This window comes from Rhineura floridana, chromosome 7, assembly GCF_030035675.1.
Source record: "Rhineura floridana isolate rRhiFlo1 chromosome 7, rRhiFlo1.hap2, whole genome shotgun sequence".
NCBI lineage: Eukaryota > Metazoa > Chordata > Lepidosauria > Squamata > Rhineuridae > Rhineura > Rhineura floridana.
In genome coordinates this window covers 70,599,290-70,618,629 of record NC_084486.1, presented here as the reverse complement: position 1 = coordinate 70,618,629, position 19,340 = coordinate 70,599,290, and the positions used below count along the sequence as shown (strand labels likewise).

At 43.7% G+C, this 19,340-nt stretch overlaps 1 protein-coding gene across 9 annotated transcripts in view; it reads right to left on the bottom strand.

Annotated features, from left to right (window-relative positions):
• Positions 1–19,340, bottom strand: part of SHTN1 (shootin 1) — a 168,777-nt gene that overhangs the window by 53,923 nt on the left and 95,514 nt on the right. For 8 of the 9 annotated variants that reach the window (XM_061635884.1, XM_061635885.1, XM_061635886.1 and 5 more), the window contains 3 exons: positions 14,686–14,832; positions 6,215–6,368; positions 3,593–3,689 (listed from right to left, as the gene is read on the bottom strand). In XM_061635884.1, the coding sequence (XP_061491868.1) occupies positions 3,593–3,689; positions 6,215–6,368; positions 14,686–14,832 (398 nt within the window). The remainder of the gene's footprint in view (positions 1–3,592; positions 3,690–6,214; positions 6,369–14,685; positions 14,833–19,340) is intronic. The other variant, XM_061635887.1, reaches the window with a different exon arrangement.

Genomic DNA, 19,340 nt, shown 5'->3' with positions numbered 1-19,340 from the left:
TAAGAAACCTGCTGCTGTTTAGTTCAGTAGGTGACATCAGGTATTGATTCTTTGTGTATTTTAAAATGGATCTTATCCCAGTGGTAAAACTGAGGCAATAAGGCACCCATTAAATTCAACTTAACTTAGGCTGCAATCCAATACACACTTACCGGGGAGTAAGTCCCATTGAACTCAATGGAGATTACTTCTACGTAGACATATATTGGATTGCAGTCTTAGTTAACTGATGAGAGACTTGCAAGTGGAGCCAGCTGCTGTGGTGGCCTCATCCTTTCCCATGCAGTTAAGTCCATTTTGGAAACAGGCAGGCCAGAAGTGGAATGCTGAGGAGATGCCTGTCAAAGAGGATGATCTGGCACGCACCAAGGCTGCAAAGACAGCTGTTGGAGTAACAGAAGCAATTGTTGGCTCAGAATGCTACAGGACTGAGGATCTCAATACTGAAAAGAAGAATGCAGGTACAAGGGATTTAGGGAGAGGATTTTGCTTATAAAAGATAAAAGATCAGAGATAAATCAGGAGGAAGGCCAATGGAGTAGCATTACATAAAGGGGAAGCAGGCTGGGCAAGAAACTCTGGGTATAGCTGGAGATTAATGTGAATGGTTTTGAAGAGTCAGCATAGGGTTGCCAGGTTCAGGGCCTGAGAATGATCCTGTATCTTTAGGAGAAGAGAAAGTCAGCCAAGAACAGGTGTTCTTGCAACATTGTAATGGAAAAAACCACAAGGTGGAATTCTCCCTTCTCCCTGCACAACTTTTAAAGATACAGAAGACCTCTTGGAGGCTGGGCCTGGCAACCAAGAGATCAAGTAAGAATAACCGGGTCACATTCCCCCTGTCCTTCTCCTGATAAAGGTCATCAATCAGGGTGACCAAGGCTGATTCAGTCCTGTAACCAGGCCTGAACCCAGACTAGGATCAGCCAAGATAATCTGTTTCATCCAAGAGTACTTGCAATTGCTGCGCCACAACTCTCTCAATCACCTTCCCTAAGAAGGGGGTATTTGCAACCGGGCAGTAGTTGTTGCAAACCAATGGGTCCAGGGTGGGCTTTTTCAGAAGCGGTCAGATCACCACCTCTTTCAGGGCACCTGGAACCATTCCCTCCCACAAGGATGTGTTGACCACATCCTGCATCCACTCAGTTAAACTCCCTTGGCAAGCTTTAATAAGCCAAGAAGGGCAAGGGTCAAGAGGACATGTTGATGGCCGCATCATCGCAAGCACCTTGTCCATGTCATCAGGCCACATCAACTGAAACCATTCCCAAGAAGACGCAGCAGATATTGCACTGGACACTTCACTGGGGACTACAGTAGATGTGGATGCGACATAAAGATTGCTATACAAGCAAGCAACTTTACCCTCAAAGTGCCTTGCAAAGGATTCTCAGTGGGCCTACGAAGGGTGTAAAAATCAATTTCCTGGAGTTGATGTCAACAGACCCCTGACAATATGGAAAAGCTCCACTGGACAGCTACTTGAGGATGCGATGATGGCAGAGAAATGGGCCTTCTTTACTGCCCTCACCACCACACAGTAGCGGTTATGATGTTTTACTTGTGCCCATTCACCCTCACAGCATGTCTTTCGCCACTTTGGCTCTGTCATCCAGCCTGTTTCATTGCCCTTAGCTCACTGATGTACCAAGGTGCAAACCAGGCTCCACAATGTTGGAGACGGTGCTCGGGGGCAACTGTGTCAAGAGCCCAATGTGCCTCACTGTTCTACAGTGTGACAAAGGCTTCAACAGAGTCACCTGCTCTATCTACTGGGAACTCCCCCAGGGCATTCAGGAATCCAGTGGATTCCATTAGTCTCCGGGGGCGGACCATCTTAATCTGTCCACCACCCCTGCAGGGGAGGATCGGAGCCATAAGTCCAAACTTCACCAGGAAGTGGTCTGACCATGACAATGGGTTGACATCCACACACCCATCTCCAGACCACCCCTTCCTCTATCTGGAGGAAAAACAAAGTCAAGGGTGTGCCCTGCCCTATGTGTTGGGCTAGTGACAACATGAGACAGCCCCATGGTCATCATGGAGGCCATGAAGTCCCGAGGCAGAAGACTACAGGCAGCCTCAGCACAGACATTGAAATCACCCAGCACTATCGTTCTGGGCTCCTCCCATACCACAGCCAAGATGGCCTCCGCCAGCTCAGTCACAGAAGCTGCTGGGCAGTAGGATGGATGGTACACCAGCAGCAACCCTAGTTTACTGTCTCCTTGGCCTGACACCAGGTACAGGCCTTCACAGCCAGCTCCAAGAAAGAGTGGTTTCCTGGTGACAGAGACGGAAGTTCTGTAGACCACAGCAACTCCTCCCCCCTGTCCCTGCACCCTGTATCCAGGTGGGCAAAGCTGGGTCAGATCAACTCCTCCCAGCTCACTCACCCAGGTCTTGGTAATGTACACCAAATTGGCACCTTCATCCATGATCAAATCAGGGATGAGTTTGATCTTACTGTGTACCAATCTGATTTTAATCACGTATTATACAATTTCCCCTGTTACTGAACACAATAAGCCAAAATTCTTTGGAGCAGAGAATATTGCCCAAGACTCGTCTGACACCACATAAGTCATTCTATAATTGGCCTAGCTTATTGATTCTGGTCTGACTGTGTGATGTGAACATTCAATGCACACAAATGCTTGACAGTGGTTAGGTTGTTCTAGGGCAGAGAAAGCCAATGTGATGCCCTCCAAATGTTGCTATTACAACTCCCATCAGCCCAGCCAAAATGACCAATGGTAAGCATTGACTTCCCACCGTCCCATTCCTCCCCCTCTTGGGAAGTGGCATCAATGTAGCTGCCTGGAGGCCAGGTGTATGATGCCACCCCTCCATGTTTGCTGCTGCTGCTTCTGTCTAAGTGTATTACCAAAGACTGCTGTGTAGACAAGGTGGTGTAGGTGACATTTGCAGAATACCTCTCAAATCCTGTACTTTGGGTCCATGTGGGATCTTGTATATTGAAACCCATTCCCTATGCAGTGGAGGGGGTTAATGATTACATCATTATTCTAGGGAGGACATGTCCGGACTTGTATTAGCTGTCTCCTTCGTATTCCCATGAGAACTGTAAGCTCTCATGAGGTGAACATTCCACCTGTATTAGGTCACTGTCCAGGAGGCAAGCAGGGACACTGAGGGAGGGGTCAAGCAGACTATATCAAGCAGTCTGAGACAGACACAAAGGAGACAAAGACAGGAAGGACAGAAGGAGACACATAGCATGAGAGGGAAGGAGAGAGAAACAGACATACTGATGCACAGCCACATGCTCTAACAAAGTGGCAAAGGCCATTCCCAGGAGTGACGGAATGGCAACCACCTGCTCCCAGGGGAGCTCCTAAACACTGCTGCTAAGGAACGTGAGATATCTATGCCTTTTTCTATGTGTATGCTCACCAATAAAAGCTACTGAACTGCTTAACTTTTGATGTCTTAATGGCCTAATTGGGTTTCACAAACTAACTGCCTCTAACCATTGAATTGGCAGCAGCTCTGGTTCAGGGCTAGCACCTGCGATGTGACACTACGCATATAGCTTAAAGAAACAGTATATAATTTTACTTACCTTATTGGATTTGGAGGAGGAGGAGGAAGTGGAGGCGGTGGAGGTGGGGGTGGTATCACATTTTCTGATTGGTGTATTCTTTTTTGAAGTTCATCAACTGTACAAAGACAGAACTGAGTCCTCAGCCAAAATGTTCTTGCAACCATGTATATTAAAATTATGTATACATACGCTTGGTGAAATAAAAAGCCATTTTTTAAAAATGGAAATTGATGGACTATCATGGTGAAACTCCAGCTACACAGTTTGACAGAATCAATTTGGTACCAAACGTTTCTGACTAACTTATATAGAAGTAATTTCACATTGTAAAAAATAAAATAACTATCTCAGAGTCCTGCATGCTTTAAAAATTATTAATTATTAAAATTTTATTTTTTTTAGGATGAAGGTATCACTGCCTACCCCTTCTATTACTGGCAGTTTTACTAAACAAGTAAGCAAGTATTTATCTATTCAAGTATGAGGGCAAATGTAATGGGAAAATGGCTGCCAAATTCATATACTGAACTTCTACTCCTGAAGATAAAGAACTTGCATGCTGAATTTTCTGGAAGAAAACTTCTCTAACCATCAATGATTTTTAAGGACTCCATAAAGAGATAGTCCAGTTTCCCTTCTGCATATTCAGTGTATGAATGATGAGATAACAATGAGGGATAAAATTCTAGACCCTTAGCAAAGACGGTATCACCGAAGCTATGAAAAGCTATGGATTCCATGAAAGAAGCCTTTCTTGCTCTCTTTTTTCAGATTCAAGTCCAAATTTTTTCAGGTCCAACTTCGTAGTGTCTTTTTGGGCTGGTCTCTATTACTAAGCTTGGAAGATTAATCTGGAACACCCAGTTGCATGCTAAATAAAATAACCAACTTTGGTTTTTAAAAGTAAATGTCTTTGCACTGATTATTGGTTTTCTTTACTCATATTTCAAAAGACACAGCTCCGGTGGACATGCTGCCACTTCAAAATCCATGAAGAATCATTAGTGGGCTCTTCTTTCTCACTTTTTGATATAATAAACAAACATTATTTTTAGTGTTCAGATGATAGCAGAATGTAGCGGCCATTAAAGAACGCCATCAAGTTGAAATGTAGTCAATACATATACTCAGGTAATTTATTTCATGTCCTACAGTTGTCCCTGAGAGAGTCCCCTTGGTAATTTCCATAAGTTTTCCAGTCACTTTACAAGGCTGTGATTAATTTAACACACAACACTGTAAAACAGTTTTAGGACCTTGCACAAAGGCATTAGTATGTTTTTCTTTTGACATTTTCCATCTACGTAATCCAGCTGCTTTGGGATAGTTAAACAGTACTTCCCCTGCTGGTAACTGTATTTTGAATTTATTAAGAAATGGCAATCTTAGATAAATAGTAGTAAATTACAGTTTTTAGCACTTAATAGGTACGATGCTGTAAGCTGGTCAGGCACCATCCTGGCAAATAAGTCTTTGGTAACAACTACATTACAGTAATTTATCCATACTGTATGTATTCTAAGTGGTTTTGTCAGTGGTCCTGATGTCTTGCTTTAGCCTATAAACTGGACAAATAATAGCCAGCAAGTCAGACAGTTTCTACAGTCAGATAGTGAGGGGTAAATGTTTTGCCTGATGTGCAGGGAATTAGCCGCACAACTCCCATGGATTTTAGCCATTAACACCCATGGGAGTTGCAAAGCTAATTCCTTCTGCATAGCTGTCGACACAGCATTTACTTTTTAAAGTGTCAGTCACATGAGGGCACCTAACACAAGGGACAGGGAAAAAACCCTTCACATCTGCAGGAGTTGTTGCTTCCTGACTCACTGTGAAGGGCTAAATAGTTTATTGGAATATACTAATAACTTCTTTATCTAGATTGGCTGTGAGGATATTTTTAATCCCAATGTGACTTCTACATAACTTCTACATTTGGGAGAATTCCAACTAAGTAAATGCAAAAAGATTAGACAAATTTGTCATGACATAACTTAAGTTCCACTGATTTCAGTGGAGACTAAGTGCATGTAGTTGAGGATGCAATCCAAGCTCACCCACCCCTACCCACCCCTGCCCACAGGGCTTTGCAGAGCAGCTAGGCTACCACCACATCCATAGCCTGGCTGTTCAAGGTGGCCACATAGGAAGGTGGGCAGTGGGAGCAGCGGGTGAAGGATGGTTGGGTCCAATCCAGGCTGGTGCAGTGATTGAGTCCAGATCATGCCAGATGCCAATGAATGATGGTTATGAGACCAACTCAAGATCTAGCAGATATTGGGCTGGCTTGCCACTGGCAGGTATACCGCCAGTGGGCCTCCCACTCCCCTACTTCAGCTAGTAGAGCCAACTGAAGGGTCACCTCTGCTCAATCCAAACCACCCATGGCTTGGCATGTTGGGAGGGGATTGGATTACTCTGCCCATCTAGATCCAATCCTGTACAAAATACAATAAAGTATTGCACAATATTTTACAAAACACGGTTTTATGACGTTCTAGTCAAAAATACAGTTTGGAGACTCCAGTTGCATCACAGAATTGCATATTATGAAACAACATGATCGCTCATTAACAATTATGGCCTGCATTCATCATATTAAGATTAAAGCTAAAATATCAAATTAATTCAGTATTTTACCTGAATGCTTTAGGTCTTTAATTTTTTCTTCGGCACTCTGGTATTTTTCTTCTAGTTCTTTTTTATCTTCTTCTAGAAGTTCCAGCTGTTGTTTAAGAGATTTGATTTCTTTATTCAAGACTTCATTAGCTAATTGTTTCTCCAATTCTGCAACCTATTATTGACATATAATAAATTGGAGAGCATTATACGTATAGCTGCTCTTATAGATAACTGAACTATTTTCTCTCACTGTTGTATAAGTTATATCTGTTTTGTATTCTGTTCTATCCAAAACCAATAAAAAACATTATTTTAAAAAAACATTGTCTTTTGTCCTATCCACTACTGCATCCCAACCCCTGACAGCTTGTGCTGGCCAGGGTGGAACAATGGCTGGGGGGGGCGGCGTGATTATTTCTTCCATTACACCACATCAGCTTCAGGCTCAGAGTAAACATTACTCTTACTCAGAGTAGACCCCACTGAATTAATTTTATTTAACATGAGCAACCTAAGCAACTTCAGTTCTTTGATTTCAACAGGTCTGATCTTAGTATGACTTAGTTGGACTTCACTCTGTTCTTAAGCTACAATCTGAACTGATGGACGCTTCACTCTTATGGGTACAGTGTAGCCACCTCTGCTACGGACAACCAAAAATCTCCTTTGAGAGCCTTGAAGATCTCATAATTTAGTTTGTATTTTAAAAATGTTGTTTTGTCAATGATTATTTTACAAAACAGTTCTAGAATTGAAGTGCCTAAATGTTTCAGAGGATTTAAAGGGGGGGGGCACATACCTTCTTACGGGATTTTTTTTAAAAAAATCTCAAGCAATAAAGCACGAATGTAAGTTATTAAATGACTGCATCTGTTAAATGTTATTATTCACACACTCTTTCCTTAACCCCTGCTGTTTGCAATGGGTGAATTACAGAATACTCAAGCTGAAGTGCTGAGGCACAGTAAAATAAAGACCTCTCTGCCCTTTAATATACACAGTTTGGACAAATTTGGAAAACAGTCCTTTCCCAGAAGCTGTCAATTACTCCCAATGCATATAAACACAAACATGTGTGCTTATGTTTGAAGTGATCACTGCTTTCCTCGTAACATTCCTAAAATAGGAAAATTAATATTCTAAATTTTAAACTATTATCCAAACAACTTATCAATTACTTCCAATATTATGTATGTATGTACTGCCTTTAAGTCGATTTCGACTTATGGCGACCCTATGAATAGGGTTTTCATGAGGCTGAGAGGCAGCGACTGGCCCAAGGTCACCCAGTGAGCTTCATGGCTATGTGGGGATTCGAACCCTGGTCTCCCAGGTCGTAGTCCAACACCTTAACCATAGGTTGCTAAAATCTCCACCGAATTCAAACCACTAGAGAGCCAAAGTGTTTATCTCAATAATATTCCAATACCTCATCAGGGAGATCATTCCATAATTTGGGGGCCACCACTGAGAACGGCCTCTCCCTTGTTGCCATCCTCCGAGCTTCCCTTGGAGTAGGCACCCAGAGGAGGGCCTTTGATCTTGAACATAGTGTATGGGTGGGTTTGTACTGGGAGAGGCGTTCCATCAGGTATTGTGGTCCCAAGCCGTGTAAGGGTTTATAGGTCAAAACCAGCATCTTGAATCGAGCTCGGAAACATACAAGCAGCCAGTGCAAGCAGGCCAGAATCGGTTTTATATGTTCGGACCATCTGGTCCCTGTTACCAATCTGGCCGCTGCATTTTGCACAAGCTGCAGTTTCCAAACCATCTTCAAAGGCAGCTCCATATAGAGTGCATTGCAGTAATCTAATTTGGAGGTTACCAGAGCATGGACAACTGAAGCCAGGTTATCCCTGTCCAGATAGGGACGTAGTTGGGCCACCAACCGAAGTTGGTAGAAGGCACTACCTGAGCCTCAAGTGACAGAGATGATTCTAGGAGAACCCCTAAGCTACGAACCTGCTCTTTCAGGAGGAGTGCAACCCCATCCAGGACAGGTTGGACATCCACCATCTGGTCAGAAGAACCACCCACTAGCAGCATCTCAGTCTTGTCTGGATTGAGCCTCAGTTTATTAGCCCTCATCCAGTCCATTGTCTCAGCCAGGCACCGGTTCAGCACATTGACAGCCTCACCTGAAGAGGATGAAAAGGAGAAATAGAGCTGCATGTCATCAGCATACTGATGGCAATGCACTCCAACGCTCCGGATGACCACACCCAACGGTTTCATGTAGATGTTGAACAGCATGGGGGACAGAACTGACCCCTGCAGAACCCCATACTCTGGAGAGTCCAGGGTGCCGAGCAATGTTCCCCAAGCACCACCTTCTGGAGCTGACCTGCCAAGTAGGAGCGGAACCACTGCAATGCAGTACCTCCCACTCCCAACTCAGCCAGTTTCCCAGAAGGATACCATGGTCGATGGTATCGAAAACCGCTGAGAGATCAAGGAGAATCAGCAGAGTCACACTCCCCCTGTCTCTCTCTCGACAAAGGTCATCATACAGGGCAACCAAGGCTGTTTCTGTGCCAAAACCAGGCCTGAAACCCGACTGAAATGAATCCAGATAATTGGTCTCATCCAAGAGCGTCTGGAGCTGGCCCGCAACCACTCGTTCAAGGACCAATTAGAATCTTCAGGGATACAAGTGACAGGTAGAGGAGCAGTGTGGCAAATAGCAGTTACTCTGTTGTCCCCATGGTTGGCCCTCTCATTGAGGGTGATTAGAAATCCTTCCCGAGATTCTGCCCTTGGCGTTGTTAATATGGAAAGCATCATAATCTGAAAGCCAACTCGACCACGAATATTTGGGTGTTTTACACACACCAGAAGCTCAGCACTGTTAACTGACCTCAGTGGACTTAATTCTATGTTGCCAGACCAAAACATAGCCTTGCATATTGCAGAAGCTATCCTCTGAGCTAGAACCTGGGAAAAATCGAAGTTGGACTCCTCAGAGTCAGGTTCAAAAAAAGGATTGATCCAGATTGTCTTCCCAATGGGGCTTAGAGGCTCCAGGACATTCTACCCTACAATACATTACCTCTACTGTGGCCCAAAGAATGGTCCATTTATATGCAATGTGGTTACACTGTTAAAGCAAAGTAGGTTTCAGCCTAATCAATGCCATGGATGAGAGATAGCCCAGGATACTGTATGGGAGTCCCACTGTAGCTGCCTCGCTTGTTAGCTCAAATTTGAACCTTTTATTTAGGGTAGCATTTAAGTGTAGGCTTAACTCACCCCTTTTCCAAATCCATGTTTGATTTTGCAAGTATCTTGAAAGGTAATGCTGCTTAGAATCTAGCTGTTAGCGCAAAGGAGGCCAGAACAACTTGTGACCCACCCAGGTAAGCATAGCCTAACAAACCAAAGGTTTACCCACCCTTTAAAAACAGTAGGGTCACTGAACATGCATAGCTGGTAGGCTGCACTTGATTTGCTAGGTCACATACTGTGCAAGACTAGCGAAGAGGCATTTGAGTGGAAAAGCTGTTAACAAAGTATACATTTTCCATCTTTTAAATTCTATACTCTGGGAAGAAAGCATAGATAGCTTTTCATTGTACAGTGCAGTGTCTTGCTAACCTGCTAATAATAATAATAATAATAAATTTTATTTTTCAGCCGCCTATCTGTCCGGGTTAGGGACACTCTAGGCGACGAACAACAAGAATAAAAACAATCCATATACATCAACATAATCAAATTTTAAGCTAAAAAACCATTCATTAATTCAGAACATAAATTAATCTGTCCCAATCTTGAACAATCCTGAACAGCCAGGTCTTCAAGGCTCGGCGATAGCTGGACAGGGAGGGAGCATGTCTGAGATCGAAAGGGAGGGAGTTCCAGAGGGTGGGGGCCACAACAGAGAATGCCCTCTCTCTGGTCCATACCAGCCTAGCTGTTCTCACCGGTGGGACCGAGAGAAGGTCTTGCGAGGCTGATCTCGTCAGGCGGCACAATCGGTGATTCTGGAGGCGTTCCTTCAGATATACTGGGCCGAAACCGTATAGAGTTTTAAAGGTCAACACCATCACCTTGAATTGGGCCCGGTAGACAACTGGTAGCCAGTGAAGATCTAATAACACTGGGGTGATATGATCCCAGCGACGGCTATGCGTAATCAAGCGTGCCGCCGCGTTCTGTACCAGCTGTAATTTCCGGACCGTTTTCAAGGGTAACCCCACGTAGAGCGCATTGCAGTAGTCTAAGCGAGAGGAGACCAGGGCATGTATCACCTGAGGGAGCAGGTGAACAGGAAGATAGGGACGCAGTCTCCGTATCAGATGTAACTGATACCAAGCTGCCCGGCTCACTGCTGTAATCTGAGCCTCCATGGACAGCTGGGAGTCAAGTATGACCCCAAGACTGCGGACCTGGTCCTTCAGGGGTAAACTTACCCCATCAAGCATCAGGTCAGTAATTCCTAACTTCCTTTTATCTCCCACAAGCAATACCTCAGTCTTGTCAGGGTTCAGCTTCAGCCTATTCTCTCCCATCCATCCACTTACGGATTCTAGGCACTTGGACATGGTATTCACAGCCAACTCCAGTGAGGACTTAAAGGAGAGATAGAGCTGAGTGTCATCTGTGTACTGATGGCACTGCAACCCAAAACTCCTGATGATTGCTCCCAGCGGTTTCACATAGATGTTGAATAGCATGGGAGAGAGGATAGAACCCTGTGGCACTCCACAATGAAGAAGCCAAGGGTCTGAAACCTCATCTCCCAATGCCACCCGTTGCTGCCTATCCGAGAGATAGGAACGGAACCACTGCAAGACAGTGCCTCCTATTCCTAATCCCTCTAGGCGGTTTAAAAGGATACCGTGGTCAACGGTATCGAAAGCCGCTGAGAGGTCCAGGAGGACAAGGAAGGTGTATTCACCCCTATCCAATGCCCTCCGCATATCATCTACCAGAGCGACCAAGGCTGTTTCCGTACCATGACCAGTCCTAAAACCCGATTGGTATGGATCTAAATAATCCGTTTCCTCCAAGTGTGTCTGTAATAGTGTCTTGGCGTTCATCCTGCATGGATGCAGTGGATATTTTGTGCTGTTTAAGATTATATTTTCTTTGGATTAACACTTTTAGTAATTTAGGTTTGTATTGTTTTATTGAATTTTTAATGCATTTTGTATTTTATTACTGTAAATAGCTTCAGGACACTTCTGGATCAGTGAAGTGATATATCAACATAATAAACTAAACTAGCCTTTCCCAACCTTTGGGTCCCCACATGTTGCTGGGCTGCAGTTTTCATCAGCCCCATCCAGCATGGCCAATGGGATGGGAATGATGGGAACTGTAGTCCAGCAACATCAGGGGACCCAAAAGTTGGGAAAGGCTGAACTAAACTAAATTAACTTGATAACATACAATCAGAAATGGATTGCCAGGTGGGTCGGAGCCTCTATGCTAACCTCCCAGCAGGTGAGTCACTCCTGTTTACCAGGAGGGACAGGAGGAAGTGCAGAGAGGTTGGTGCAGTGCAAACACACTGGCAGGACTGCTGGACTGGCTCAGGTCTGCGCCAATCTCTTCATCGCTTCACCTCTCCCCCTCTTCCCTCCATTTAGCAACAGCAACCCATATGTTTATGGGTCTGGAGTGTTTGCACCTTGTGTTGGGCCAGAGGGACAGACTGGGAATTCTTTTGGTGTACCGCCCACCTTGCTGCCCAATGGCTTCCCTAACTGAGCTGACAGAAGTGGTCTCGGAGGTATTGTTGAGATCCCCCAGACTATTAGTACTGGGGGATGTCAACATCCATGCCGAGGCTTCTTTGTCTGGGGCGGCTCAGGACTTCATGGACGCCATGACAACCATGGGGCTGTCTCAATATGTTCGTGGTCCAACGCATGTGTCGGGGCACACTCTAGACCTTATTTTTGCTACTGGACATGGGGATAGTGATCTGGTTGTGGGGAGTTTTACATCTCTCCCTTTGTCATGGTCAGATCACTGCTTGCTGAAGTTTAGACTTTCAGTGGCCTTTTCCCTCTGCAAGGGTGGGGGACCTATTAAAATGGTCCGCCCCCGGAGACTAATGAATCCTGATGCTTTTCAAAAGGCTCTGGGGGATTTTCCGGCTGATAGGACTGGCGCTCCTGTCGAAGCCCTGGCTAATCTGTGGAATGCAGAGATGACCCGGGCAGTGGACACGATCGCTCCTGCGCGCCCTCTCCTTTGTAGAGCTCATACAGCTCCTTGGTATACCCCGGAGCTAAGAGCGATGAAGCAAGATAGGAGACGGCTTGAGCGGAGTTGGAGACGAACTCCCGACGAATGCAATTATGTGCTGGTTTGTGCTTCTACCAAGCGGTATGTAGGTGCAGTGAGGGCGGCGAAGAAACAACATTTCACCGCCACTATTAAGTCATCTCTCTCCCGCCCAGCGGATCTTTTTAGAGTTGTCCGAGGGCTACTCCACCCTGGCCCACAGGACATGGTAGATACATCGGTAGCCCGCTGTAATGAGTTTGCTAAGCACTTCCAGCATAAGATCTTATGCATTCGTCAGGACCTAGATTCCCATTTTATGACAGTTAGTCCTAATGAGGTGTCTGGAACACAGTCTAGTCATGTTTTGTTGGATGAGTTTCAGTCGGTTCAGTTCGAGGACATGGACAAGGTGCTTGGACAGGTACGTGCAACCACTTCGGTACTTGATCCTTGCCCCTCTTGGCTTATAAAAACTAGCAAGGATGGAACAGCTGGCTGGGCCAAGGAAGTGATAAATGCCTCTTTACGAGAGGGAGTGGTCCCTGGCAGTCTGAAAGAAGTGGCGGTGAGACCACTCCTGAAAAAACCTTCCTTGGACCCAGAGGACTTTAACAGCTATAGACCAGTGGCAAATGTTCCATTCTTGGGCAAGGTCTTGGAACGAGTGGTTGCTGACCAGCTCCAGGCGCTATTGGATGAAACCGATTATCTAGATCCATTTCAGTCGGGTTTCAGACCTGGTTTTGGCACTGAGACGGCCTTGGTCGCCCTGTGTGATGACCTATATCAGGAGAGAGACAGAGGGAGTGTAACTCTGTTGATTCTCCTTGATCTCTCAGCGGCTTTTGATACCATCAACCATGGTATCCTTCTGGAGAGACTTGCGGAGTTGGGTGTTGGAGGCACTGCTTGGCAGTGGTTCCGCTCCTACTTGGCGGGCCGTCTCCAGAAGATAATACTTGGGGAACATTGCTCGACCCCATGAGTTCTCCAATATGGTGTCCCGCAGGGTTCGGTCTTGTCTCCCATGCTTTTTAATATCTATATGAAGCCGTTGGGTGTGGTCATCAGGAGTTTTGGAGTGCGTTGTCATCAGTACGCTGATGACACGCAGCTCTACTTCTCCTTTTCATCTTCTTCAGGTGAGGCGGTTGATGTGCTGAACCATTGTCTGGACGCGACAATGGACTGGATGAGAACTAACAAACTGAGACTCAATCCTGATAAGACTGAGATGCTGGTGGTGGATGGTTTCTCTGGTCAGATGGTGGATACATACCCTGTCCTGGACGGGGTTACACTCCCCCTAAAGGATCAGGTTCGTAGTTTGGGAGTCGTTTTAGACTCTTCCCTATCACTCGAGGCCCATGTAGCCTCGGTGGCACGGAATGCGTTCTACCAACTTCGGTTGGTAGCCCAGCTACGTCCCTATCTGAGTAAGGAGGACCTTACATCAGTGGTTCATGCTCTGGTAACCTCACGTTTGGACTACTGCAACGCGCTCTACGTAGGGCTACCTCTGAAGACGGTTCGGAAGCTACAGCTAGTGCAAAATACGGCGGCCAGACTGCTAACAAGAACTAAGCGGTCTGAGCATATAACACCTGTTCTGGCTCGCCTGCACTGGCTTCCAATATGCTACCGGGCCAGATTCAAAGTGTTGGTATTAACCTATAAAGCCTTATACGGCGCGGGACCACGATACCTGCAGGAACGCCTCTCCCGTTATGAACCGGCTCGTACACTACGGTCTACTACGAAGGCCCTCCTCCGGGTCCCGACCCATAAGGAGGCCCGGAGGGTAGTAACAAGATCTAGGGCCTTCTCAGTGGTGGCCCCCGAATTGTGGAATAGTCTCCCCGAGGAGGTACGCCTGGCGCCGACACTATTATCTTTTTGGCGCCAGGTTAAAACCTTTCTCTTCTCTGAGGCATTTTAATCTAAGTTATTTATGTAAATGTTGTAATTGGTATTTTAGATGATGTACTTTTATATTTGTTATATTGATCTTGTAATTTTATTATTGTATATGTTTCTATGTTTGCCGCCCAGAGAGCTGTTTGCTAGTCGGGCGGGATATAAGCTGAATAAAATAAAATAAATAAATAAAATAAATGTCAGGAAGCTATCATAGGGGATCTGCCCTGCCCAGCAAGGTGCTTTGGCTTACAATACAAATATTCTTTGGCTTGAGAAAACTTGTGTCAAAACCAAAACACAAAAGAGCTGCTGGAAAGTACAATGCTTACCTTTTGCTGATGTTGCAGCCTCTCTTCCTCCAGTATTTGGTTCAGCTTCGCATTTTCATCCAGAGCTTTCAAAAGCCGTTCATCGGGGCCAGCATTTTGCAGGAGAAGCTGACTTTGCCGTTTCAACTTCTTTTGTTCAATAAACATCTACCGAACATGACCAAATTGCAAATCAGATCATTTGCCTTGCATTTATTCAAATGGAATATATGGGAAATTGGTTATCCAGCTTCCTTTTGGAAGAGCCAAAAAGTCCAGATGGAGTAAGCATCAGGAAACTTTGTGGGCATATGCTAGAATCTTGCTACCTCCTCTATCTAGAACTATCCCAGGATCTCAGCAGTTCAGTGCTAACAGTGAATGAGTGGAGTACACCCTAAAGTTTGTGTAGTCAGTCATCCATTAGGTTTGCTTCAAAGGAAAAAGGCATTATTTTACAATAGTACAAGAGATTCGAAAAGAAGATTCCCATTAGGGATGCTTATAAATGTCTATGCCCAAATTATTTCCTCTTGTATGGTGAACACATGTATGCCGTTGCATTCCTAACAAACTTTTCAACAGAAGGCAGTTGAATCAGATGAGTTCCAACAAATTTGCTAACAGTAAGTCCAAGGGTGTGTGTATTTGCTAATAATGCTGCCATGTTAGAGTGATAGCTTGATTTGCATTGGCCACAGAAAGTAACTCCAAAATATTCACCACAAACAACTTCTGAGCTGTAAAGATGACCAGTAGTAGAAAAGGTCCTCTGAAACATAGGGCATCGATGGTTCCATGATGGCTACACTGTGGTCCTCAAACAAGTTGATTTTAGAACTGGTTGCCTACATGTGTAGAGAGTGGGAAGAAAGAGCTCATATTTTACCATAAGGGTCTATAAATATTCTTGAAGCAAACTCTGAATTGTCTGAATCCCCAATAAACATCACCTCATGTGATGAATCTGTTCATCAAACCTCCTTGACATCTCTTGAATCAGCCAGATAGGAGGTGTATGACTATACTGAACCTTTGGTTAGCCAAACCACGTATAGCCAGGATCATGTAAAGATGTCACATCATTTAAAGCCAATTGAGCAGAGAAGCTTTGACTAATGAGAATTCTTGTTGATTCTAGCAAAGAACAGCTTTGAAGACTTTTTATAATGAGTACAGAATATTTTTGTTTAAAGTAAAAATGAACTTCTATACTATCCAACAATCATTTAAAGATATATTAAATGCAGGGTAGGCAAAGGATGTTTCCTGTGTTCTACACAGTCACTGGGGTGAATACCAACCCTGCTTCATTCTTCCTGTATGCAACCCTTGCTAAAGCTTTGTGAGAAAGGGAGTAGACAATATAGACAATAAGTGGCATGGGTGGCACACTCAAGTCCAGCCTAGTTATCCACTAGCTATGTTTCAAAGGAGAAAGGCATTGTTTTATTATTATCAATTAATCATCTTCTTTCCACATAGGTCCTAAGGGGATGTACAAAATATCACAAAAACAGCTACAAACAATTACAACACAGAACAAAAAAAAATAGAAAATGAGTTTAAAAACTAAACAATGGACACCCATGGGAATGTGAGAATAAAATTTTATTCAGCTGTTTCTGGAAAGTGAAGATAGCGGGCACTATCCTAGTGCTCCATAGAAGAGGAGCAGCCACACTGAAAGCCCTGCTCCAATTAGTAGTATCGAATGGTTTGTTTCTGGTCACAGATTGGTACTAATGTTTTTGTTATCCACAATGTTGTAGGCTGGATTTCCTGACTTTGAAAAGATTGTTGGGCATGCAGTTTACTCAAACCACAGCTTCCTGTTAATTGTTTCCTATTCCTTTTAATGCATGTGCAAGAGCAAATGTCTGCATTGAAATGCTGCATTTTTGACTTGAGACAATAGCACTAACTTAGATATAAATGCATCTCTCTGTCTACAAAGGAATGCAGAGATTCCTCCCCATTTGCATCTATTTTTTATTTATCCAAAATGTTCTCATGCACATCACTATAGACTAAATAATATTGATATTAATAACAGTAATAATGCTTTCAGTGTGCATGATTTGTCATGCAGATGAATTACTTGGACAGAAAAAAACTAACATGAACAAATGGAGGCAAACTGGGCATGGGCCACTTCTGAAATTTATTAGAAATTCTCCATGTAAAATCAGAAGACTGATGGAATAGGATGTGGGGCAGAGCCAAGCCCTGAAATAACAACAAAACAGAACTAGGGAAAGTCCACTTGTCCCTAATTTTCATGCATATCCCTAGCTGAGATATTCTCTTCCTTATACTTTTTTTTAAAACCCAATTCCATTTTTGAAATATAGAAATGTTACACAAAGAAATCAAGAAAGATCTGAAAGTAATAGACCCAGGTTTCATTTATCCAACATATCTGGGGAATAAATGAGTATAGATAATCAGATGACTGCACAGGATTACGCGGACATGAGGTTGCACAGGAAGAGATTTGGGTGATTGAGTATTGATAAACAACATTCAGATTAATTGGAATGTATCCTATGCTAGAATACGATTTCAAAGTAATTTGTGTTTTATACTTTAAAAGATGGCAACTCTGTATTTGATGATTCTTATATTACAAAATCCCATACCAAATTCCATTTGTCTCTTAAGCTGAAATGGCTTTTCTACTTCATTCAGACTGTTTCTTAATAAAAAACAAGAGATGTAAAACTGAGACTGGTTTTAGAAGTAATCAGAAGGTGAAGGTATTTTTTATCAATATGCTAGATACAGATCAGCTATTGCCTATTGTGCATGAGCTAGGATATTTTGTTTATGGAGGGAAAAAATAAAGTAATTATTTAATAATTATTGAGAAATGGATCTGTAGAGCAGCAAAATCAGAAATGCAATTTAGGTTTACTGTATTAAAAACAGAATGCCCCATTATTTCTTGTACAAATCCCATGGTGTTTATTTTCCAGCTAAAATAACACCCACAGCATATAACTTAATAGCATGTCATTAAAAAAAATGAAATCAGATATCCGGACACTTATTATTTTCAAACATTCCATCCACTACTTTTTATAGGCTTTATTCCTGGATCTAATAAGTTTTGATAAGTGCTCTTTACTCTTACATTGTCAATCCCGTTTGAGGCTGCAGGAAAATATGAGTGGTAGATTTTGGCATTTATGTCTTATGTCTTTCTATCTAACTGGTGATTTAACACTGTCAACATGAATTGTGCTGGTCACAGTTCCTTGGATTTGGGACCTATACTGAAACTAGAACATGTGAATTTTTTTTAAAAAAAATACAGCACAGCAAGAATAAGCCTAGCGTTGGAGAAAAAAATCCTGAGCTAAGGAAATCCAATGAAGCAAAAGTATACAGTTCAGGAACATGAACCCTAATAGAAGGGCCACAGTTCAGTGGCAGAGTATCTGCCTTGCATGCAAAAAGGTCTCAGGTTCAATCCCCAGCATCTCCAGGTAGTGCCAGGAATGTCCCGTCTGAAACCCAGCAATACTGTGCTAGATGGACCAATGGTCTGACTCAGTACAAGGCAACTTCCTATGTTCCCATGTTTATAGATTTATGCTCCACTTCCAAACCTCACTCCACCAAGTAAAGTATATGCAACACTTACACTTCATCCAAAGCTATGTACCTTCATGCACAACTTCAGTGACTGAAGGCAGGAAAAAAAACCTGAACACGCTAATCTGGCCACATTAAAAAAAACCCTCAATGTTAAACTCCTTTAAACAAAGGAGAAAAACTTGTGATTGCAAGAGACTAGCAGAGCCAGAAACTTATTTCCTTTCCTGTCCACATTCATGTCATTTTTTGCCTTTTTCTCTCTCTGGATGACTGGAATGCATGCCCCAAAGCGGGAGTGGCCAGCACAGCTGGGCAGTGCTGCACCGCTGCCCTCCCAACAGTGGTGTTGCTGCTGCTTACCAGTACAGTGTGGGGATGGGGAGTGGCTGCGAATTTGAGACAGCATAAGTGCACTGGCAGAGCTAATCTGGTGCTCCTGCCAATGTGCCTGTGCAGGCAACCTTACTACCCCCCTGCCTAGCACCTACTGTCCAGATAAGCGGCAGCAACACCATTGTTGGGAGGGCGGCAGCATGTTATTGCCCCCACCATGCCAGCCACTCCTGCCCTGAAGTTTACTTGGCCCTTTGTTAACAAGAAAGATCCTGGCTTTCATAGATCATGTAAACTCAGCTATGGAAGCAGTCATTAACCTGATGCCTTCCATAAGTTTTGAACTACAACTCCCATCAGTCCCAGCTAAAAATGCCAATAGTCAGGGATGATAGGAGTTGTGGTCCAAAACATCTAGAACACACCAGGTTGGAAAGGCCTATCATAATCTTAGCTGCAATCACTCTTGAACCCTGCTCCCACCCCTCAAACCACACCAGCATGTTATACTATCATTACTGGTGAGTATTTAAACCATGGTGGGTGGCAAACACATTTTTGCTTATCAAAATGTGTTAAAATTTTAGCTAATTGTTCTTTTAGAAAGTGCGGCCGATTTATTAATCAGAAAGGTAAAGTACAGTAGTCATCTGGCCTTTCAAATAAAAATGATAGGATGCAATTACCTGAATTCAACTTAATTCACAATCAACAGCTGTTTTATAAATTTTGTTAGCTAA